The sequence below is a fragment of the Poecilia mexicana genome, unplaced genomic scaffold, assembly GCF_051168715.1.
Source record: "Poecilia mexicana isolate PSO_F unplaced genomic scaffold, ASM5116871v1 scaffold_5, whole genome shotgun sequence".
In the NCBI taxonomy this organism is placed as follows: Eukaryota; Metazoa; Chordata; class Actinopteri; order Cyprinodontiformes; family Poeciliidae; genus Poecilia; species Poecilia mexicana.
In genome coordinates this window covers 26491305-26516338 of record NW_028263374.1, presented here as the reverse complement: position 1 = coordinate 26516338, position 25034 = coordinate 26491305, and the positions used below count along the sequence as shown (strand labels likewise).

At 35.2% G+C, this 25034-nt stretch overlaps 2 protein-coding genes across 2 annotated transcripts; both read left to right on the top strand.

Annotated features, from left to right (window-relative positions):
• Nucleotides 1–8565: 8565 nt before the first annotated feature.
• On the top strand, nucleotides 8566–15266 carry slc16a1a (solute carrier family 16 member 1a). Its single transcript, XM_014999984.2, has 4 exons — nucleotides 8566–8798; nucleotides 13239–13382; nucleotides 13491–14264; nucleotides 14372–15266. The coding sequence occupies exons 1-4, from the start codon at nucleotides 8582–8584 to the stop codon at nucleotides 14605–14607; spliced, it is 1371 nt and encodes a 456-aa protein (XP_014855470.1). The 5' UTR covers nucleotides 8566–8581; the 3' UTR covers nucleotides 14608–15266.
• Nucleotides 15267–16278: 1012 nt separating this feature from the next.
• sycp1 (synaptonemal complex protein 1) lies at nucleotides 16279–24943 on the top strand. The gene is made up of 32 exons (XM_014999986.2): nucleotides 16279–16422; nucleotides 16831–16995; nucleotides 17111–17178; nucleotides 18731–18804; nucleotides 18910–18968; nucleotides 19069–19135; nucleotides 19252–19325; nucleotides 19433–19541; nucleotides 19857–19951; nucleotides 20038–20222; nucleotides 20311–20378; nucleotides 20494–20555; nucleotides 20624–20740; nucleotides 20840–20884; nucleotides 21177–21280; nucleotides 21373–21490; nucleotides 21614–21684; nucleotides 21762–21843; nucleotides 21940–22002; nucleotides 22074–22136; nucleotides 22228–22290; nucleotides 22433–22549; nucleotides 22642–22752; nucleotides 22836–22928; nucleotides 23015–23089; nucleotides 23184–23270; nucleotides 23354–23485; nucleotides 23775–23828; nucleotides 23965–24036; nucleotides 24127–24231; nucleotides 24359–24424; nucleotides 24547–24943. Exons 1-32 carry the CDS (start codon nucleotides 16279–16281, stop codon nucleotides 24682–24684), a joined length of 2946 nt encoding a protein of 981 aa, XP_014855472.2. The 3' UTR covers nucleotides 24685–24943.
• The last annotated feature ends 91 nt before the right edge of the window (nucleotides 24944–25034 follow it).

Here is a 25034-nt window from a genome sequence, read left to right as displayed (position 1 = left end):
GTTTTTTTCCCATATGATGCAATCTTCAGTAGCAGTCACAGCAATTTATAGAGTCTTCTATATCCTGCAATAAATGCCCTACATATACTCAGAAATGACTGGAATCTGAAAAATGTAAGTGATCACCCTTTAACAGTTTTTTTTTGTATGAACAAGCCATGCACATGATGGCATTAGGTCTATCAGAAATAAATGTCTTTCTTACCGTTTTAAGATTGATTTGAAATCACATGTGCATTCAGATACAATGAGGATAGACTGTTCCAGAGCAAAAGAAAAACAGAAGAGCATCAGTAAGCCCGAGTGCTCGTACTCTGTGTTTAATATAACTTATAGTGACCCAAATTTATGTCCTTTATACCAGGAGTTATTGTGAAACCGGATATCTGACAGCACAAAGGAATTGTTTAAGTTTTTGTGTGTAAGGCTAGTAAACAAACAAGAGATCAGAACAAGTACGTGTGACTTTGATATCTGCCAGAAACAAAGCATTAACTTCTGACCCCTTTTAACAGTTGCTGTTTGGGAATGTTTTGTTGTGCATTTTGTGTAAAACATGGTTTTGTCTTAACAGAATACATACAATGACTGAAGATCCAATATTTCAACTACAGGCACATCTGCTGCTCTGTTGCTGAAAGTGAACATTAGCATTCATTCAATTTTAAGTCATCCATACAAAACAGGACAAATTAGAAAGATTAATTTCCATTATGACACGAAAGCAGCTGTGTTTGAAAAATGAAGAACCATAGCTGCTGTAATCATCACAGAAGTGAACGCCGCTAAATGTACATTATTGTTGAATTATGATATCAGGCTCGTTTAATTAAGTTTTGAAAAGCTCCTTAATTCTAAAAAGATGACATGACCACTTATTTGCTTTGAAAATTAAGACATACTATTTCTTGTCTTTAAATTTTGAAATAACATTTTCATGTAAAAGGAAAAAACAGTCAAGAAATGTGACAGCAATTATTATCTTGCTTAGGCTGTAAACAAAGACCTTGAAAAGGAAGAAATTACCATAATTACATGATTCTCTGTCTTTCAGAGTTCAAGTTTGTGTCAGTTTATTGAAGTTTGGTCATTCGCAATAAAACAGCCAGAATAATCATGGTCTCACTACCATGATTATTTTATTATGTGCTTCGGTTTATTGTAATTTTGCAGGACTAATTTTTACCTGTCACCCAGATGATCTAACATTTGATTCAGAGAACACAACACTGGCATGCAGAAGGATTAATGGTCAATTCAGTGACTGTAAATTTCCAAGACCTTGTATCTGAAAACAAAGAACAGCAAAGAAAAATATCATCATGACTGAACTTTTGCCCTGAACAGTTTATTTTGAGTTTCTTTAATTTGATTTGCACCATTCTTTAATTTGATTAGGTAGATTTGCTCCAATGGTTGTGATAAGATTTAAAATCAACTACAAACATTTGATGATTTGAAGTTTTAGATTTTGGCTTATGCAAATTAACTGCATCTCTTTTGACCCTCAGATTGTACGTTCCAGTTATTACTCAACTGCAGAATTTTGCTTTCTATACGAATATCATTTTGGTTTATGAGCTCTTTAAATGGGGTGAGACGAGAGATAAGTGGGCTTGACTATTGGTGCATAATAGGTGGAGAAAGGTATAAATTGGCAAAGTGGTGAACTGACCTAGAGTCTGTAATTTTTGTTGTCTATCCTGTTCTATCATTAAGAGAAATCCTAGCAACAACTTAGGTAAATTAATGGACTTGGGTCTAAGTTTTTTCCAGAGTTGCTGATTATGAACTATGAAATACAGTTTGAGTGTGTGTGTGTGCGTGGGGGTGTGTGTGTGTGTGTGTGTGGGGGGGGTTGTGTGTGTATGTGTGTGTGTGTGCGTGTGCGTGTGCGTGTGTGTGTGTAGGTGTGTGGGTGTGTGTGTGTGTGTGTGTGTGTGTGTGTGTGTGTGTGTGTGTGGTGTTGGTGTTGAAGCATTTATCCAGGAGGCAGTCCTGTGTGGAACTCCTGATTGCATGCTTGCTCACTCACGGGAAGCACTCTGGAAAATTTGTTGCCACTTCTGAGCATTTTTTCAAGGCCTTATCAAAGTCATCCTGCAGCCCAGGTGAAAAGTGTATGCCAGAAGTCTGGAATGAATCCTGCAGAATCCCCTCTGTCTTTGCTCTGGAACATATTTAGGACATTTTTATGCAGTGTGCATATGAAAAAGGCTAAACTGTAGCAGTCATGATGTAAGAATATTACTGAAAACATGGCTGCTGGTTAGAAAAGCTGTCACAGTAATTAACACAGAAATATGGTGCATGTTGACTGAGGAAGCCCAGATTGAGAACATATAGCAGTCTTACTGCAGCTTATTTCACTGTATAGGAGCTGGATTTCACAAGGCTGAACTAATCAATTTTAATCCCTTTGACAATGAATAAGGTCTTTTATAGTAGTTGTTCTGAAAGCTGGAGCTCTAAACCACAACATTTCTGCAAAGCTGGGAAGAAGTATGTTATACTTTAAAAATACACAATGAGGGATTTTTTTTTTTTTTTTTTTTTTTTACGAATTTGCCTTATACTGCTTTATATGGCCATCATGAAAAAAAAAGTTGCTACTACAGTTTATATGTAAATAATGGTAGTTGAAACCAAAAGCTTCCACATGCACAGCCTATAACTGATCCAGTTACACCAGTTCTGTCAGAAGGAATGAGCCAGAAGCAAACTATTGAGAAAAGCTTGTGGAAGGAAACTCGAACTATTTGACCAAAGTCTTACAGTTCAAATGCAGTCAAACACTGATAACATGTGTGTGCATTTCTGATTTTGAACACATGAACAAATACATTTGGCAAATTCTTTCTCTCATTATTATATTTGGTCCTAATTATAGTGAAGCATAAGGTCCAGATTAACCACCTCCCTATTAACGTTTGAAACAATTCTCCAGTTCTTTACTGTATGTACAATAGGATTAGAGGACTAAACTCCCCAAGCAACGACAGGTTGCCTGACACGTAGACACAGACGGCCAGACATCCTGGGATGTGCTGAGAGGAGGATGACGTCATTGTGCCTGAGTCAGATGAGAGTGGGTTTCCCTGAGTGACTCCTCTGATAAAACAGGCAGATTCTGTTTCCCTGCTGAACAGGTGGATGACAGAAAGTGCTGTTACTTTGACACAGGACATGACAGAGATATTGCACCGATTATCACTCAGAAAGTGCATTTGTAGAATCAAGTAGAATCCAGAAGGGGAAATTAGCTAAAAAAAAAGACAGTTACAGTTCATGTAAAACAAAACAAACAAAAAATATAAAATACAGACAACAATTAAAAACTTTTGAAGTTGCACTGATGTGAAGGGAAGTTGACAGATTTCTTCTACTTTTGCTTCTTTTTAGATTTTAGATTATTAAGCAAATGTTAATATCAGACAAAGACACCCAGGGGAAACACCAAAACACAGATTTCATAGCATGTCTTCTTAACATGATTGAGGAAAAACAGATATTCAGACCAATCTGGCCTTATGTTGAAGAAGTAGCCCATCTTTGTTAATTCATAAACTAACTTTGATTAATCACACTCTTTAAATCTGTTTCCCAGATTATAACCAGCCCTGATTACTCCCAGAAGTGAAGAGTCAATAAATTACTTAATAGAAGCTGTCTGAAAACATGAAGCAGACTAACAGATCAAAAGAAGAGGTGATACAGATGAGAAACAAAGCTAGTGCCATCTACCAATTTGAAAAGGGTGACACAGTCATTCCTAAGGCTCCTAGACACTGAATTTTTGAATTTGAACTTGAGCAGTTGTAAGGACCGTTATCCACAAATGGAGAAAACATTAAACTCATCCAGAATTACTTTTAGAGCACAGTGACAAGTAATCTGCAAGGTCACAAAAGAAGAAATGGCACAGAAGATCCCAGAATGACATCTGAAGCATTGCTGGCCTTACTTGCCACAGTAAATGATTCAAAAAAGAAGGAGACAGAAAAGATGGTATTCATGACAGAGTTTAAATGCCAAAAAAACACTGCTGACCAAGATGAACAATAAGGCTAATTTTACATTTAGATATTTGAAAACACATCACCACCGACAGTCAAACTTGGTAGTGATGCCTTGGGACTGCTTTGACACTTGGATGACTCGCTATTGTTGAACACAGCTTTTTATCAGACAGTGCTAATGGAGAATGTCCAACTATCAGTTTGTGACCTTAAGCGCAAGCAGCAGGACAAACAACCAAACCACACCAGCAAGCTGACTATTAAATTGCTTAAAATAATAGAAGAAAAATTAAGGTTTCTGAGCGATCTAATCAAAGTCTGTACTGGAATCTGATTGAGATGCTGGGGCATGACCTTTAACAGGCCATTCAGGCTCAAAACCCTCTAGAATGACTTATTTAAAAACAATTCTGAAAAGAAAAACAGACAAAAATTCCTCCACAACAGTTGTAAAAATAACCCTGTGATCCTGCTCTGTAGATCTTTTATATAAATTCAGAATACACAATAAAATGTTCAAACATGTACTGGAAACAGCTCTTCAGTGATGTAATAAAGTGCCCCTAAGCACACTTTCTGGCTCTGAAGAACCAAACTGTTTTGGGGTTTTTACGAACAGGCGAGCAAGTGACCGATTACAGTGGGGTCATTTGTGACTTTCTGCAGTCTTAGATATTATATAACGGAGGTTTTGTTGAAAAACATCAATTGTACCATAAATGGGAGTGTGTTTTGTGGACAAAATGAATCACATAAAACAATATAGTAAAGAGAAAGACTGTTTCAGGAATGTAAGTGGCTCAACAGCCGTTTGTAACAACCAATAATTTCTGTTGTACTATTTGCCTCCACTCATGCTTTTTCCTTTCCCAAGCCCTGATATGGAATTATTAATAGCGCCAGGCAGGAAAGTTCAACCAGAACTGACCCCTCAAGTGTTCAATAGTCTTTCTTTGGGTGCTTGAAGTAAACAATGTAGGTGGTCATTTATTTTAGCTGCAAATTCTAATGCTTGTTTGCGTATGATTGATAGATTTGCAAAAGAAAAGTCTGCATCTTAGAAGGAGTTTAATCTTCTCTAAAGGAAACTTGTTTTCTTTCACATACCTCACATACAGTATTATTGTGGTGGATTACTCTGACCTTGTCTTTGAGCTAGGCACATGACAGAGGGGTGGAGAAAGCTTTGTAAAGGGGCATGGCGCTAAGTTTCTCACGGCCAATAAGAACCACTGACCCCCTCATTTAGCACTATAATGTCCAGATCAACTCACTGTTTGATCTAGTCACTGACAGAATTCAGTTTTTAACTTTTTATTTCACTCACTGAAAATAGATAGAAGTTGACGGTGAGGTGCCTCTGGGAACTTTTGGTCTGTCATAGCAGATACAGACCCACAAATTCCTTCTGGCGAATCTGTCAAACATATGTGGAGAATCTTAATTTTTCTTTTTTTCATCCATATTGAAATCTGCTAAGTCATATTCAGTTATGTCTACTTTTTTAATGTGCCTTTAAGAGTTGATCTGCAGAGAATCTATCATTTTTCTACATTTTCATCCAAGGTAAGATGTTCCACAGAGACACTTTGCACCTTTGTTGTTTAACAAACACACGCTGAACTTAATTACTTGGTTAAATACTTGATTTTCAGATGGACATTAAATACTTGATTTTCAGATGGACATATGAAGAATCTTTTGCTTTCCTTTAATGTTATATGAATGTTTTTGTTATTATGCAATTCACATGATGGATCCATGCATTTTATGTCCTTTCCTCACTTTTAATAATCTGGATCATGATTTTGAATGCTTAGTATCAGAACCCTAAGGAGGTAGCAAGAATCAAGCAGCTGTTCTACTATTAAATAATTTTATTAAAATAATAAATTATGGATATTGATTTTCAATGTTTTCAAAGCTGATTTGTCAGATGTCTCTTTGTTTTGTTTATTTTGTTTAGGAACATTTAAACCAATTTTTACCAATACATTAGGCATTTGCTAAGCATTTAGGAGATAAAAAGTGTATGATTTGGAGATAAAAGTTTAAGTTATCCATAAAAATATCTCATTTTTTTCATATCACTCATTGTTTGAGCTAACCTGGCTTTCCTCTGGTCTGTTTGCTGTCATGTACCACTCTCAGGCTTCCACTCTCCCTGCTTTATATAGACCTTTAGAGCAAGACATGGGCTCCATGCCTCTGTTTGTGTTATTTCATTCTTCCACCTGGCTTAACTAACTTAACCCTACAGTTCTTGCTGAATTATTGACACTTTTATCCCTGATTGTTAAGTTGGGTGGTTGATCTTTGGTAAAGAAGACACAAAACATTGTCTGTAAAGACATTTTAATATTAGAGCCAACCACAAACTTTTTGTTTTAAGCCTTCACAGCATGGAGACATTTGAATCTTTTATTCTTTGTGATTCTCCAGGTTTCAAAGAAAGTAGACAGTGGAGAATCAAAATCCAGACCATCTACATCCTATATTCATCAAAGGTGAGAATACAGAGTGGGAATACCTCTGCTTTGTTTAATCTGATTGATGACATTATTAATGAGATGCTACTTTATTAAAAAACTAATATTTTTGGAAAATGTGTGCACAGGGTTTTAAGAAGCTAAAGAATAAACTCAAACCTTACTATTACTACAGTAAGATAAGACCCTTTCCCCAAAAGTTCAGGGAATTATTTATAAAAGCTTACCTCTTCATACCTATTCATTTAAGTCATTGTGACATTGCAGTGCATACAAATCTTCCATTTAATTAAAAAAATGTTAAAGTCCAATTATACATTACATTGCATTTATTTGGAATGAAGAATAAAAAATCTTCTAGTATGTTCACAAATATGCGATCCATTTTTGCATAACTGAGACCCTTTTTGGCAAGAGAAATGTATTAAGCTACTCCACCATGATCAGAATACAAATAACTGATTGTGAAACTAGAAACAACTCAATATACATAAAATCAGAAAGAAAATACATTATTTTACTCACCTTAGAGTTCTTATTGACATTGTTCCTTAGAAACAAAACAAAAAGGAGCACAAATCAAGTGATATTCACAGTCTCAAACAAACACAACCACTTAATGTTAAATAATGTTGGCTTCAAGCAATATATATGCAAATTTCAAAACATTTACCCAAGTGTATCCTACAAGATTTCAAGATTCTACCCATAATGAATGACTAAGACAGATACGATGATTTTTATTTATTTTTATTTTTTTTTCCACTAATGTATCTGTAGAACAACACAGGAGGTGCAATTACACCCACACAGGTGCAGCTAAAATCCCAGCTCAATAACAAAAGTTATTTTATACATTAAATATTCACAACTTGCTACACAAGACTGGCTTACCCAATAACTTTTCAGAACACCAAACCAATTCATCAACCAAATCAAGTCCTGCTCGCCTGAAAATCGCTATATTATCACCCACTTTAGTGCTTAGCCCTGAGCTTTGGAGCAGTGTGAAATCAACCTGTTTTCATGGGCTGATCAATGCACTCTCTGCATAGTCCTCCCCCCATGTGTAAACAATACTGTAAGCAGTTTGACTCTTATTCATCACCTCTAAAATTAAACTGTGTGGAGATCAGTGGCTGGGAGTTCAGTGAACTCATGTAGAGAGCAGTTCAAAGCAAAGTAAGACTAGGAACTGTATCCTTAATCTTAAACTCTTTTATTGACCCAGAGGTATAATTAATTAGACAAAAATTGTGTTTAGATTTGTTTAACACAGCAACCACCAGCAAAGTAGTGCTGCTGAAAGAACCTGGTCAGGATAAAAAAACAACATTATTAGCTGTGTAGTGATTTCCTTTAGTCCAACAAGAAAGCACCTTTGCAATACAAAAAAGAAGTTTACATGGCAGCAGCTCACTGTAGTTCTACAATGGGAAAAGCTTTTTCTGGGTTAAGGAAATTGTCAAGATTTCTTAAATGTGAAGTTATTGTATGTTCCTGCTCCTTTCCTGCAGTAGACAGATGTCACGTTGCCATGAGTTTGTACAAAAGTGAATAAGTTATCAAAGAAGTGGAAGGGTAGTCGCAAGACCACTTTTAGCTGATTTTTGCCGTTTAATAAATCTTAAACTGGAAATGTTTATATCAATTCTATAGTAGTATAGTATTTATTATTGTGTTTTTTTATGTTGCAGGCTGCAATAATTAGTGCCACTAGGATTTCAATATTATATAGGATTTAAATATCTAATAGTGTTAGAACTAGACCACAATTTTATTTTTGCTTCGAGTAAAGATGTCAATGTAACGTCTTATAGTTTGGTTTCACTCAGAATTACTGAAACAATTGCATAGAAATGCACTCAGTTTCTAATTCATAGATGAACTATTGTAAATTCAAATCTTCTCAGGATTAACCCTCAAGTGATTTATTATTTTTAACAAACCCAAACTCCCTCTGTTCCAAGAAAGTATACTAAAAAACAATTTTTTTAAAGTGAACTCATGAAATCATTTTGTTTGTTTATCTCTTTTCTCTCCCCCGGGGCAGTTTTCTGTAATTAAGGAAAAATGCCAGTTGCCATTGGAGGGCCTCAGGGCTACACACCACCTGAGGGTGGCTGGGGTTGGCTGGTGGTGATTGGGGCCTTTATCTCTATTGGCTTCTCCTATGCAACCGCCAAGTCCATCACTGTCTTCTTCAAGGAAATTGAAGTGATATTCAATGTGACCAGCAGCCAGGTATCTTGGATCTCCTCCATCATGTTAGCGGTCACATACGGTGGAGGTGAGCTGCATCCCACATCACAGGCTGTTGATAACACTTGACATTTAGCACATCAGGAAGCTTGACTGAATCAATTCCTAGCTCTTAGCGTGAGTGTGAAAGATTTATTCCTGCTGTGTTTAGTTAAAAATCAATCTTTTTTATTTTATTTTTTTTTTACTTTTTTTGGTGAAATATAGCCTTTTACAAAAGTCTCTCATACAGGGACAAAGAGGCCCCCAATTCTCACACTCATACAGCAGGCCAGATTAATAAATATGTCATTCTGGGAGAGAAACAGAACAATACTGGAGCTCTGCTATTGAAGTGCTTTTGCAATACTATCTCTCTCAGAAGCAGATGAATAGGCTTTCCTTTGTGTAGTCTTTTCCCTTGTGCTTTGAGAGTGGAAGACCACCAGGAAGTTTGACTGTGTTGTTGTCCTGATGGTGGGATGAATGAGATGGTGGATGATGTCACAAAATTCTGGACAGTTGGATGGTGATAAGACTCTTTTCATGTGCTCAAACAGAGTGGAATTCAAAAGGAGCTTTCATTGTCCCACATGGTTCTCAAATCAAAACACACTTTTATAAAAAAATAAAAAAATCTACATATTTCTTAAAACTTTCACCAGGTTTTGTCAGTATAACACGAGACAGATAATATGTGGAAACTGTTTGCCTCTTATTATACTGTCAGGTTCTAACAAATATGTAAAAAATGTTTGTGTACTCTGTAAAATGGTCAAAAATAAAATATTTTAGAGAAACAGGTTACAAAGCCACGTCAAAAATAGTTTCTGCATAATGTTGGATTCCCTTCACAAATTAAACCACATATTTAAAAATACTGCATAAAGACACATAGCGTTTCTTTCTCACAATTAGACATAAATATGACTGAACCTTTCATATTTAAGGAAAGGTTCAGTCATGCTGGAATTTATACTGATAAATTCCAGCATAATGTCTTTTTTTCTTTCTTCTGACTCAGAGTGTGTGTTTGCTCCATTTGTATGTGGTAGAATTGCCTTTCGATCTGGTAGACTTGGGGGAAACATTTTGTTTATCCACAATGGACTGTTATAGACTGCAGAAGTTGTGTAGCTGCACCAGGTTTGTAGACTGCCTGACTCCAACACACTTTTTCATCTTTGCCCACAAATTTATATTATCATTTCAAAATACTGATGTTCTTGTCCTTAAAATGCTTTGTAACTTATTTGACTTTACTATTAGACCCCTTGTCCATTTGAAAGATTTGTTTCGATCTAAGCTGTAGCTTCTTGAGATGTTTCATCAATGTTTGAACATAATGTTTTTTCCTCGTGATGTCATCTATTTTGGGAAGAGCACCAGTCCCTCTGCAGCAAAACATTCACACATGTGATGCTGCCACAGTCATACATCATGGATATGCTCTTCTCTTTTCTCCACTCTTTCACATGCAACATTAGACATTCTGGCCAAAGATGTCAAATTTTGTTTCATCATGCCAGAGGGCATACTTCCAAAAATGGAGGTCTCTGTTCCTAAGAGCATTTTCAAATTAGTTAATTTATATTGTGTTTAGGATAATGGCCGCTTCCGCTCTGAGTGGCCTTTCAGCCCATATTTTTACTGCAGTTGTTTGCCTGTGGATAATGAAACTCTCTTACCAGCTTCAGTGACAATCTTCACAAGGTCTTTTGTCTGTGTCATCTGGTTTACACACATTTTGCACTCAAACACTTTCAAAGAACCCATCTTCTTCCTGAAAAGAAAGGAGCTTTTGAGTATCTGAAAATTGGAAGGACTTGCTTTGTGATGGTTCCCATTTATTCTATTGATATTTTACCTAATTTAGGAAGCAAAATTAACCATGCTACATGTTTATTGTATACTAGAAACAACTGAAATGCCTCTTTCAGTGTAAGGCTTCACAACCATTGTGTTGAAATCCTTACAGAAATCATTGCTGCTTAGTGTTTGACATCCAGTTACCCTAGCAGGTTGGTGCTAGGGTAATTTCCTACGTGTTGATGTAGGCTTCATGCCTACATTGACACATAGGCAGGAAGTTACTGAGTTATAACATGAGATTGTTTGATTAACCTTAATCCTATACAGGGGTGTATTCAAGCCATTTACCTCTTCAAATAAATAGACTCAAGCTTTTGCGTGGTTAGGTGAAGTGAATTCTTCACATGTTTTTACATGTGACCTTCTGTAACCTGCTGTGCCATAGATCCCTACACAAAGGACAACAGGAGGAACCTTAACCTTTTACTCCTACAGTACTAGGATGCTTTGAGTCCACTCGTCCCCTTGAGGGAACAGTCTCAATACAAATCAATACCAACTTGTTCTGAAAGATCACCTTTGTCCACTTATGAAGCATCTCTGCTCAATAGAAACTGTGTCATGCAGGATGAGAATGTTCCCCACTGACAGAATATGAGTTTTCAGTGAGTGGAATAGTGAAGGGGAAAATATCTAAAATCCTATAAAATCACAGTTTACAACTCAACTGAATATTATGTGTGACAGACATTGAGACAAATGAATTTCATTAATCCATCCATCCTTCCTTCCATCCATCCATTAAATTCTGCTTATTTGAAATAAAGTCACAACTAAAGTCTAAAAGGGAAGCTAAGACAACCATTTCTACAGTGACTCTCTCCAGCTCAAGGTTGCAGGATGCTAAAAGTGTCCCCAGGCCAGAAGGAACAAGTAGTCAGAGGTGTCTAGAAGTCACAGATGCCCAAATTAACCCAAAAGAGCCCTTTCAAAGTGGAAGAGCAGTGGCTCTTTTTTAATCTCCTCTAAATGACTTTACACCTTGTCTCTAAGGGTCCAGCTGCTTTGACACAAATCTTGTTGTTCAGTCCTATGTCATATCTTATGATCAAGCTTAAGGTAGAACAGACTAAGAAATTAAGAAGTCTGCTTTTTAGCAGAGCTCTTTATTCAACTTGACACACCAGGGTATTATTCTCATTGCTGCATATGAGACCTCAGCTCCATCCTTCAGTCTTGATCAAGACTCAAAGATACTGGAACTCCTGTTTAAGGCAGAGCGTCACCCCTGAACTCAGAGAGTAGCCCACTTTTTCTTGGTAGATTGTTAGCTTCTATCATATTCGTACAATTCAAGAATATCAGTATTATTACATATACCTTCTTTTCATACTGCACATCCTTCCTCCTTAGCCTTGATTGGGTGTGGTAACAGCCCCATTTGATTTTACTCAAATGTGTACATAATCAAGTGTTAGTTCATATCCCCTTAATCTTTGCAAGGCTGGAGGGATCTGGTGCCTATTTCCAGGGGTCAATAGGTGAGATGTTAATGGTATCCTAGACAGGTCGCTAGCCTGTCAGAAGGGAATGATTAGATGTAAGAATAATAATTCATGCAAATATTCACGTGAACGGTTAAGCTCTGCATTGTATTATAACCCAAAATAAGACAAGGAAATGTTTTATAGATCTGTATATTCATCTGGACATTCTCAGCACTTCAACAGGAGTAGTTCAATAATGGTGTAGTGTTGCGTATCTCTGTACTCCTTTAATTTTTGATACATCACATTCATAATATTCTACCATGGTTTCTATCTGACCTTTATACCCTAAGCAACCCTCTCTGCAAAGTGGAAGGAAGGAACTCATTGTTTGCGTGGGGATGGCCTGCATTACAATTTAAAAGCCCTTTGTCTTGCGCCATGCTGGCAAATGAGTTTGGACAACCTCTAAACAAAAACTGTCAGTTTCCATTTAGCTTCATTGGGGACTGCAGGGATTTGGCAGGGAGGCAGAAGTGTCTTCCATGTGGATCCTCATACTCATTTAGGCTCATTGTTATATGTGCTAGATGGAGATGGTGTTTTGCTTTCTGAACTCTGCATGCATTTTAGTCATTTGTCTGCAAGTCATAGAAAAGTCATACATTTTTCCCTTGAATTCACTATGGATTTTGATGAGGTGATCCACACATTTCCTATTCAGCCAGTCTTTCAGTAATAAGGGTGACAGGTGCCAAAAATGCCAAAAGGGCACAAAAAAAATTCTTTCATCTTCCTTTTGCAGATCAGTGATCACTGATACTCTCATACACACATTTCCAGAACACACACTTTAACATCCAACTTGTCTGAAGAGTTTAATATTTTCAAATAAATCCAAGTCAATTAAAAAAAAATAATACAGTGTCATTTTGTATTAAGAATCAAACACAGTTTTTCAATACAATGTTTGTAGTTTTTCTGACGGATCACATTACCAATGACATGAAAACACATTTACTGCAGTGCAGCACTGACACAAATGATTGAGGAAACTGTTAGAATTTGCTGAGCCACTGATGTAACACTAGAGCCCCCTTGTGGTGAATGTAAAATGTACATATGTTCTGAGTTTCAAAATCCTGTAAGTCTTTGTGACTAGTTTTGTGTTTTTAAAATAATATTTCCAGGCCCTATCAGCAGCATCCTGGTGAACAAATATGGGAGTCGTCCTGTCATGATGTTTGGAGGATTCCTGTCTGGAACTGGATTTGTTGCTGCTTCTTTCTGCAACTCCGTTGAGGCGCTATATTTTTGTGTGGGTGTAATGGGAGGTTTGTGGTTTTTTTTCTTTTACTATTTTTATATTTTCATATTTGGTCATGTGGAAATCAAGTGTTCACATACTTGACATTTTTTTTTCTTTTGGTAATATTTTTTAGGTTTGGGATTGTCTTTTAACCTCAACCCAGCCCTCACTATGATTGGAAAATACTTCTTTAAGAGACGGCCTGTAGCTAACGGGATTGCCATGGCTGGTAGCCCTGTCTTTCTCTCTACGCTGGCTCCTCTTAACACCTGGCTCTATGACCAATTTGGTTGGAGAGGAAGTTTTCTAATCCTGGGCGGCCTTCTTCTTAATTGCTGTGTGGCTGGCTCCCTCATGCGACCAATAGGACCAAAACCCAAACCTGCAGAAAAGACCACTGAAAGGAAGAGTTTTTTGCAGACCATTAACAGCTTCCTGGACCTCACTTTATTTAAACACAGGGGATTTTTACTCTACATTATGGGCAATGTTGTCATGTTGTTTGGTTTATTTGCTCCACTGGTGTTTCTTTCCAATTATGCAAAGAGTAAAGAAATCCCTAAAGAGAAGGCAGCGTTTCTTCTCTCTGTGTTGGCTTTTGTTGACATGGTTGCACGGCCCTCAATGGGCATTGTAGCCAACACTAAGTGGATTCGGCCGAGGATACAGTACTTCTTTGCGATTTCTGTCTTGTATAATGGCGTGTGTCATGTTCTAGCTCCATTATCAGTAGACTACAAAGGCTTTGTAATTTATGCCATCTTTTTTGGATTTGCCTTTGGCTGGCTGAGCTCAGTGCTGTTTGAGACCTTGATGGATTTGGTTGGCGCCCAGCGCTTTTCAAGTGCTGTTGGGCTGGTCACTGTTATGGAGTGCGCGCCGGTTTTGTTAGGCCCCCCGTTACTTGGTGAGTACAGATTTCACTAAAAAAATATACTTTTCATTTTTATTCAATTTCTCAAACAGAAAGCTATCAGACAAAATAATAAATTATGACCTATTTTGTCTTCACAGGAAAGTTCAAAGACATCTACCATGATTACAAGTACACGTACCAGGGCTGTGGGATTGTTCTCATCATCTCCAGTGTCTTCCTGTTTGTAGGCATGGGAATTAACTATCGACTGCTGGACAAGGAGAAAAAAGAAGAGGAGAGAAAGGCCAGGATGGGAGTTAGACAACCAAATGCCAGCAGGGATAACTCTGCCAAAGAGGTTGGAGAGGTTAGGAACAGTGAGGACACTGTTTAGTGCTCTATTACATGCCTGCTTGCGTTTTATAACACAATCTAATGTTGTTCGAAGTTATTTTTCTGTGAATAACTTCACATCAACATGTCTCTGTTTCATTATATGCTGCTTTCAAACAATGCCGGTGATATCACAGACCTTTTATTAGAACCCTTTAAGCTGTATTAAACTGTCAACATAAAATACCTCGTATGCATTATTCACTGTTTGCTTGTCCTACAAGATGACATTTATCTTTAGTCAGGGGTTTTTAAGAATGTTTTTCACTTTGCATAACTATATGCCAGTTGTATTTTAATATGTACCAGGATCACAGCAAAGCCTTATATTTTAAAATAAGTTTTCTTGTTTATTTTTTGGAGTGTACCACACAGTCTATTTTTGTAGATTAGTAAGTCATTTCTCCATCCCTCAAACATTGTTTATTCCTATAAGATATTCATTCAGCATTTGATTTATCTTGTAACCTTGTTAGAGATTACTTGTTTGTAATATAATTGTTCAGCCAATTAGGATTTTTTTTTTGGAAGTTAATACAATCTTGAAGCACTGCTATATTTGCTAACATAATAGGAATATGTGGCACCATCTGCAGTTTGTTGTATTTTCTGTATATATGGAAGTTACCTTAGAAAAAAAATAAAAATTTATCAAAACTGTTCACTTCATTCATTGTGTTTCATAACCCACATACAATAATACATCTGCTCATTAAAGATGCATTAAGTCACATTTCCTCTAATAAAAAGAGCATATGAGAGAAGATTATTATGCCCATCCATTCATTCTTTATGTAGTCCTTAGGGTGGTGGGTAGCTGGTGCCAATGTCCAGCATTCATTTAGTAAGAGACAATGTACACCCTGGAAACTCCACCACTCCATCACAGGGCAACACAAAGTCATATAGGATATAATGCAGATTCACACTTGAGGACAATTCGAATTCTTGCTTAAAACTGCTTCAGAATTATGCATTCATTACAAAAAACAGAACAAAATAAATCACAGTCTCTATTTGGAATATGATAAAATATTAAAATCGTCAAGTAACTTTAAATATTAGTGCAAGACTTAAGTAACTTGTTGAAATTTTACTTTAGACTTTGTAGAATATGAAATAAGATCAAATAAATCTTGCCACAGTTATTACCAGCCAATGCCAGGATATATTTGATTCTTTTGTTACCATATGCTTAATTAATTTGTCAAAACATTCGACGTTGTCCGATAATGGATGCCCCCTACCAGCTTTCCCCAGCGCCAATAATGTCCGTGACGCAGAAGTCTGTCACGCGCTTGCAGAACGGGCGGTTAGGAACCGTTAGAGGCTAGCGTTTGAGCAGGTAAGGTAACTGTAAATGTTATGCAGTTATAAACTTTCATGACATCTGTTTAGAAACAATGACCTGCTCTGGTGACTATTTTGGCTACTTCTTAGTGAGAAATGTATTCACTCTAACCTCCATTAGCAAGCACTCTAATAATATCAAGTGAAGTCCATAACGATCCTAAAAACCGAATTCAAGCTAACCTCTGAACTAATGCAGTATTTCGGTCGTCTCTGTCTTCCAAAAGTGTATATATTTTCACATTATATATATATTTTTTATATATAAGAATATATATAAAAACGTTGTTGTCTTATTTTGTGCTGTTTCTCTCAGTTCAGGATGGACAGAGATCGAGGTTTTAGGTTCAAACTTTTGGTGCCTCCCAGAATAAGCCACAGCCATATAAATGCTGTCCGACCTCAAGGAACAGTAGGGAACCATCTTCCAAATTCAGAGCAGCAGGTAGCCTCTTCATTAAAACAGGTACATTTTCTGGAAATATTGGTTGGAAATCAATTGCAAAATAAGCAGATGAAACTTCAACACTGATAAACTACATACAAAAGCTTTTATTCACAACAAAGACCAAGTACACTGTATAAGACTATAATAAACAACTTTTCAGAGAAAGAGTACTTTTGGCCATAATATTTCTTGAAACTGCCATCACAAGTCATTGTATTGTAGGTTTCAAGTAAAAAGAAAAAAAACTAACTTAATTCTTGGTGCAAAATAGATTATAATATGATTTATATAATGTTTGAGTGCTGTTTACATGTTTATTTTTATTGTACATAAATGGGCAGTAATACATAAACTCAGCACTTGACTTCTGAATTGTTTATTTCTAATAGTGTCAATTCACTTCCTGCCATTGTGAATATTCCCCAGAATAATTCCAGCTCTGGTGAGCTTTATTCCAAGCTCTTTGATGAAGTAGAGAAAATACAGTCCTGGAAGGTCAAAGTTGAAAATGACACTGCGGAGAAAGAGAGAAGACTGCAGGATAACAAAAGAACGATTGAAACCCAACGAAAAGCCATTCAGGAACTGCAGGTGTGTGTCGATTGCTTCTACCTTTTCTGAAATAGAGCATTTGTTTGTTTTTGGTTTGCATTACTATTTATTTTTGCCTTAGAGCAGTTTAACATTAAGTATTTTATTTTTACAGTTTAGCAATGAAAGTTTAAGCCTAAAGCTAGAGGAACAAATCTCTGAAAATGAGGACCTAAGAAGCAAGTATGTCTGTTTTTCTTCTAAATATATATAATATAAATTTATACAAGCTACAACAATGTGGATGTACATATGTGCACACCAGTACTTTGTTGAAACACCTTTTTATTTAATTCCAATAAACTGGCTGCAGATATCCAAATGGGGCAGAAATGGATAGTGAGCATAGTAAAACATTTGACTATTGACTGATTAGTCCTTCTCTTTTCCTCCTAATGTTTCTTTAGTTTTTTTTTCTTCCAGAATTTTATACTTGATTATGTTTATTTTATTTTTATTTTCCTACCCAGTGTAAAAAATATAACCTAAGACAAGTACTGTGTTAATGAAACACTCTACTTTTTAAAATATTTTATTATTTAATTTACAGCTTACACTTTCATCAGAAAGTGGATATTTATGGTAAATCTCACAAGGACCCTTGAAAAGGAAAGTGAAAAATAAATGAACTCAAAATATTATTGCAAAGAGCTGTTATTAGAAACCAATCAGGTGTGTTTGACCTGTCTGGAATAAATATTGATTTATAGTTTCAGGGTCCCCACATCAATTTGTCAGTTCACCAATTCTTCTTACCAGTTATTATGTAGAAGAATGGTCAGCACAACAAAGGGCCACATTCTGGGGAAGCTCTGTTTTGTTATTTTTATTGATTTGACTTGTCGACACAATTAAAAAGGCAGGAAATATTGGATATTTTTTTCTCATACAAATATAAAAAAAAGACATAGTTAAAGTGATAGAAAGCAGCGTGTGTCATTATTCCAGTACAGCAACACGATTAGGCATTGATTTAACATGCTTCGGTGAAATTACCTGGTATTTATTGAATAAAATATGTTATCTTTAAAAATGATAATAAACCATATTGTATAAAATCTGGTGTCTCTCATTAGTGTAGTTTAGTAAGACAATTAAGCTCTGAAAGCTTTCGATTGTGTTTCTTTTTTCTTTGTTTGTACCTGATAGGAATTTGTTGATGATCCCTTGTTTGGTGATTAACGCAACTTTTGGAAGTCTGGGCAAAACTTCAAGTTTTGTTTTGTCTGGATATAGTCCTTCAAAGCTTTTAAGAACATTTTAATCAGGCCATAATATTTTCTTTGGAAGAAAATTATCTTGTCTTATTAACCGTACTCCGTAGTTTAAATAATATGGAAAATACAAAATAATGTTGTCACTCAACCAGTTTTAACAAGTAATCTGGGATCTAAGGTTAATTCTTTAACAGTGATAGCAGGTCTGGTACCAAAAATACCAATCACTGGGACTGAATCAAAGGGTGATGAAACAAAATATTAATTTAGGAGTGTACACATTTATGCAACATATTTGTTTTTTTTAGTTGAATAATAAAAATGTTTTCAGATAAAAAAAAAAAAAGAATTCTAAAAAGATCTTGAAGTAATTTTTTATATCTCAAAGACCCACATAGTTGGTGGTAGTCTACTTCTATTAACTGTTTTATGTAAAATACAAATTGTGTTTGATTTATTAAAGCTGGTCATTTCTGAGCCTGTGTTTTTAACACTAAAATACTTTGCTACACATACAGGAACAATACAACAAGGAATTTGTGCAATCTACTTAAGGAAACTTTTCAGAGATCTTCTGAGAAAATGCATTTATGTAAGCAAAAAAAAAACTTACACATTCAATTCAACTTTTAGAAATTCTTTGTTTGCTTTGATTCTAAAAGTTTACAAAATACTGAAACATTACTGCTTTTTGCAGTTGAATCTGAAAGGGAAGAAACACATCACCTCTTCATGGAAAATAGTGGGAGCATTAAGGTAGATTACTACTATATATTGGAGCTGGTGATTCAACATATTTAGATGACTTTTCCTGTCTGAACCCAAAAATCATTTATTTCATTCTGTTTAATTGTAGAAACTACTTTCAGCATTTGAATCCCTCCGTATTCGAGTAGAAGCCGACCAACAAGAGATGCATAAAGGTAAAAGAGCAGTTTATCTACAGTACCATGAAATACATTTTATATAGTAAGACTAAATGAACAATCATGATGTTATTTCCAGCTTAAAACAATTGGTTATTGTCCCTTCTTTATAGTGAAAGAAGACTTGTTGCAGTTTGAAGATCTGAAAGAGAAATATCATCAGGAATATATAATGAAAGATAAAGAGGTCTGTTAAAAAATTAGTTTATTTCAATTGCTTGATGTGTTTTTGGAAAGTAGGGAACTAGTCTTTGAATCAAATGAGTTAAATATTTGAATGGTTATTTTTTTCAGAATGAAATGGTTCAGAAAAAACTTGAGGACAAGGAAAATGAGCTCCAGAAAGCCCTGCTAAACCTTAATGAAGCTCAGAAATGCTGCAATCAACTCCAAGACTCAACAAGTAAGATTTGACCATGTCTATGGGTGTATTGTTTATATATCCCAATATAGAGAAACAAGTGTAACATTTTGTTTCGCAATATATATACACAATTTAGATAAAAAAATACAATATTTAACTGGGGGTCGTGTGTTTGCTTTATTTCCTAATTTTGATAGCAGCATTGAGTGCAGCATTAACCAATATCTAAAGTGTGAAATCAAATAGCTAAACTCTTTGCTGTAATTGTATTACTGCAAGCTGCCTATCTGGGCTGGACTGTAATGCACATACACTAATAAACTATTCCAAACAGCATATTTTCTACCTTAACAGAGCAACAATTTGAACTTCTTCAAAGCTTGACAACTGAAAAGGAATCTCTTCTTCAAAACCTGAAAAGTGCTGAACAATCCTGTGAAGAATTTAAGGTTTGTATTTGTCACTGATAGTAAAACTTTGCTCTTGAATTGTGCTTGCTGAGATTGAAACAATAATAATGCAAAATAAAAATTAGAAAAAAGAGGAAAACACTGCTGCAGCCCTGGAAAAAATTAAAAATGAGTATAAAGAGATCATCCAAGACAAAGACCTGAACATACAGGACCTCAACAGATTAAAAAATGAACAAGCAGAAAAACTGGAGAAGATTGAAACAACAATCAAGGATTTAAAGAATTCCCAGGCTCTGGAGATACAAAGGTTGACTAAAATCCATAAAATTAACAGCATGTTGAAAATCTGATATAAATGATAACATATGTCATTAAATGTTTAACACTTACTCAAGGGCCAAAGATCTGGAGGGTAAACTAATGAAAAAGAGCAGTGAACTTGAAAGGAATGGAAAACTTTTAGGTAAGCCTTGTCTGTGATTGATGTTGGGATCATTAGTTTAAGAGTATGCATATTTACGGAACATATTTGGTTTATTGTATTTGATGTTTTTCAAGACAAATGATTTACTCAACAGGAGAGACCATGGAAGAAGTAACAAAGAAAGAATATCTGATCAAAGCCCTTCAAAAGGAACTTGTAAGTTGTTAAAAAAATGTCTCTTTGGTAAATCTAAGATGCTGGATTCAAATGTTTGTTTTTTGTAGGAAACAGAATTAAAATCCACTGAGAGGTTGAAGTTCAAGGTTGATACTTTGGAAGCCAGAGTGGATGAACTTATTTCTGAGCTATCAAGGAAAGCCGAGGAAATTCAGATGTTAAGGGTAATACAAGAAAAATATTTATTCCTTACAGGGATATTTGTAATAACTATTCTAGCATTCATAAAACATGTGACATGCTATTTTTCTTTCTGCTGACAGAATGAAAAAGAGGTGGCTTTAGATGAAAATAGTCATCTCAAAGAGGTTTGTAAAAACACTTGGTTCTTACCTTTCTTTCTTTTGACTTTTCCTATCAAACTTTCCTTCTTACGTCATTAACTCAAACCTTACTTTCTTGTGGTTTTCCTTGAGCCTTTCCTTGTGTCCATATTCTCTCTTTTGTGGTCTTTATACATAATTTATGTCCTTCCTTTCTCATTTTCTTCATCTATTCTCTGTTCCCTTTTCTTTTCACGTTTGTCTTTCATGTTGAGCCTGAAAAAATGTGAAATTTTTACATGAAAATATTTTCATAATACTGTTATCATGTGCGCAGATCAAAGTGAAGGAACTTGAAGGGCAGTTGTCTCTTGAGATTGAGAAAAATAAAGAATGCACCTTTCAGATGGAGCAGCTAAAGGAAGACATCTTGCAACATGAGTGGGTTCAGCTCTGCAGTTACATTATTATATCTACTTTTGTACCTTTGCTCATATTGTCATGTAATTTGTTAATTTAATGACATTTTTAAGAGTGAACTATGAGGAGCTGCTGTCTAGTTTTGAAAAGCTACAGTCTGAAAACATGACCATTCAACAAGCGTTTGAAGATGGACTTTCCAAAGTAAAAGAGTCTGAGGAAAACATGAAGGTAATGCATATCAAGACATATCTTGTCATATATAAACAGATGGTGTTGCCGAAAGTAGTTCTAATTTCCATATGTCACTTCCATCATTGAATGATTTACACAGTCTGAAAACTCTTTGTTCAGGTAAGCGAGGAGAACATAGTAAAACTCAAAAGAAAAGCTCAAAAACTGGAAGAAGAAAACAAGTGTTTAAGGTTAGTTTCCAGTAGAGGATCTAAACAACTCCATTAGTTTGTAGCCTTGAAGTGACTGTTATATTTTGTTTAAATAGAGATGAAATAAGCACGATTAAAAAGAGAGTCAGTGGGACATGCCAAGACACTGACACTATGCAAAAGAATGCTGAGAAAATTGTGAGTGTTTGATCTAAAGTAGTAATGAGTAGAAATGTCAGAGCTTCTCAATATTGTGATTGTGAATGGTTTTGTTTGTGCATGTGTTTTGAACAGTGGGAACATCTGCAAGAAGAGATAGCAGTAAAGGAGAAACTGATAGAAGCTGTGGAAGCAAATGTGATCAAGAAAATACTAATTCTGAAAACATTTTCTAATTCTGTGATACTAACAACTCCTTTTCTTTGTAGCTTCAGAATCTCAGGCAGACATTTGAAAAGAAATTTAAAGTGCAAGAAGAATTCAAGAACGAAGTATGTAACAACCGTGATACTCTAGGCACTTAGCACAATACCCGAATCAAAAGGCACTCCTGTAAAGTTTGTCTTCATTGTTAACTTTCAGAATAAAATTCTCAAGAAACAAATTGCAAAAGAAACTGCTAAATGTACTCAACTAGAAAAGACGGTAGGTTGATTTGAGCTTTTATTTTTTATAAAACTTAGTCATCAGCAACATTAAACATTTGTGTTATTGTTCATTTAACTACTTAATGCACCCTCAATTTGTAAAAGAAACTAATTGTTTTGTTTTTTTGTTTTTGTTTTAGATCGACAAGCTTCAAACGGAATACAAGGACTATAAGACAATGAAAGAGGAAGATTATCATCAAATGCTTAAGGATCTTGAATCAAAATCAGTCTTAACAGCAGAGCTTGAAAATGAGGTCAGTCACAGGATTATTGTATTGTTCTTTTTTGACATTATTCTGACTTTATTGACAATATCAAAGTTAAGTAAAAAAAAATTATGTTACAGGTACAAAAGCTCAAACTAACAACAGCAGAAGCCGTTAAGAACAAAGAAGATGCAGAGCTCAAGTGCCAGCATAAGATTGCAGATATGGTAGCACTGATGGAAAAACACAAGGTATGGTATAATTCAGTTGCTTTTGTAGTTTGAAGTAGTCTATTTGTTGTTGCTCTATTTGTTGTTTGATTCTTCATTGCTAGAGCCAGTATGACCGCATGGTTGAAGAGAAGGACATGGAACTTCATAAAAACAAGAAGAAAGAGACAGAGGCAGATGCTCGTGCAAAATCACTGGTATGATATATTTATATTTTTAAATAATTTAAGGAACTATAATTTCTTACTAATTAAAAATATTTTCTTTTTAAATCTTACATAAGGAGTTGGACTTGTCAAAACAGAAAATAGAAAATGACCAACTAAAGAAACAGTTGAAGACAAAAGACACAGAAAAGGTAGACGCCTAATTAAATAAAACATCTTTCTGGGCTTGAAAACTAAAGTTTGAAAGACTGAAAGATTTTACATGTAAATATGTGTCATTTTAAGGCACTTCTACAAAAAGAAGTAATTGATTTGAAGAAAGAAACTTCTACTACAAAGATCATGCAGTTTTCACAAGCAAACAGCAAGCAGGTAATCTCAGCACTTAGTGTGGCACAGGTAAGCAGATTTGTTATTATTTGTATCTACCCAATAAATAATCTTTATTTTTTTAGTCAATTACACTTGACAATGAAAAAGTGATAGATCTTCAAACTCCAGTGGAAGACTCAATAAAGAGATACATTTTTGACTTTAGCAAGACCAAGAAAACCCCCTCCAAGAGTCCTGCAGTCCTTAGGAAAGCTGTAAGTTTTAATTTCCAACACATTTTACTTAAGTATATATTTTTTTCAGTTTTCAACTGGTCTTAGTTGTTAGGTTAGGTAGGAAATTCAATTATTAGGGTCAACAATTTGCAATTCTTGACTAATGGAGACATAATAATAGAAAATGTTCAGTCCCCAAAGCTTTTCAATTGTTTTATCTCAATTTAGCAACTTCAGATAGCGGCAATGATACTGATGTTATTATGTGTACTTATAGAAATTATTGTTATATTTGTATAAAGATGTGTGTTGAATTTTCAATGGTAAGGTGTCAGCCTCCAAAACACCCAGGACACCAAGTGGAACAACAGCAAAGACAAAGGTAGGCAACATTTCAGTCCTCTTTATTTACTTAGTTGTCTGGTTTTAATGAAAATTCATAATCATTTGATCAAGACGGTAAACAGTTTTCTGAAAAATGTTCAATATATCATATTTCCTCTGACTTTGCTTCATAGCCTGTTTTCAAAGAAGATACTGAGACTCCAGGAAGTGATAAAAATAGGATTGGTGGAATATCAAAGATGAAAGTAATACACTATATCTTTTTGACATTTTCCATAAGGAACAAAAATAAGCATGCCTTTTTCCTGACATTTGCTTTGTGAATTCTTTTACAGTCGTACAGAATAAGAACACCTCCTAGTGAAAATGCAGGACAGTGGGGAAAGAACACTTTTGAACTTGACTCCAAGTCTGACAGCTCTGATCAAATTGATTTGTTTGTAAGTGCTGCTTGTTGAAATTTGCCATAAGCCTCCTTTGTTTAGCAAAGTTCATTCTACAATTTCTGAAACATTCCAAAGATAATTGATGCCTGTTTTTTTTGTTTTGTTTTTTTTTCTCTGGTAGACCTGTCCACATGAACCGGCACCAAGTGATTCTGTTCTACAGCACAAACGTAACATTTTCAAAAAGGTAAATATTACCATAATAATCTGTCACATTATGATACCATACAACCTGACAGGGTTGAGATGACAAGAGAAAAGAATTGAGCCATTTCTTAATTTTGTGATTTTTCTTTTGTTTGTTGCCAGATTCAGAGCCCCGTTGCTCTTAAATCACCTGGAAGTAACTTGAAGCTGGCTGCAATAAAAAGAATGAGAGACGCTGGTTGGACTGCAGTGACCAACTGCGACAAGAAAAAGAAAACTAGTGATAAAATATTTGCATAGGTAATCTCAATCGAGATCAGATCAATATTCCTTCATACATTGATTGATTTGATGAAATAAGTTATTCTAATATCTAAAGGGTCTAGACTTAATATTGTTCACTTATACATGCTTGGAATTTATAGTTTTTGAGGTTGTAGGTTTTCTTTGGAAGTTCACTGTATATGACTATAAAGTCATGCTCTTTGTTATTTAAAAATAAGCTACCTTTATGTATGTTTGGAATGAACTTAGCTTTATGGAAATTTGTAGTGTTAATGAGGTGACGTAATTGAAAAATTATCTTATCAAATTGAAAACTTTTTGAACAGGTTTAGTCTTAAACTTTTGCTCATTTATACGATTGTAGA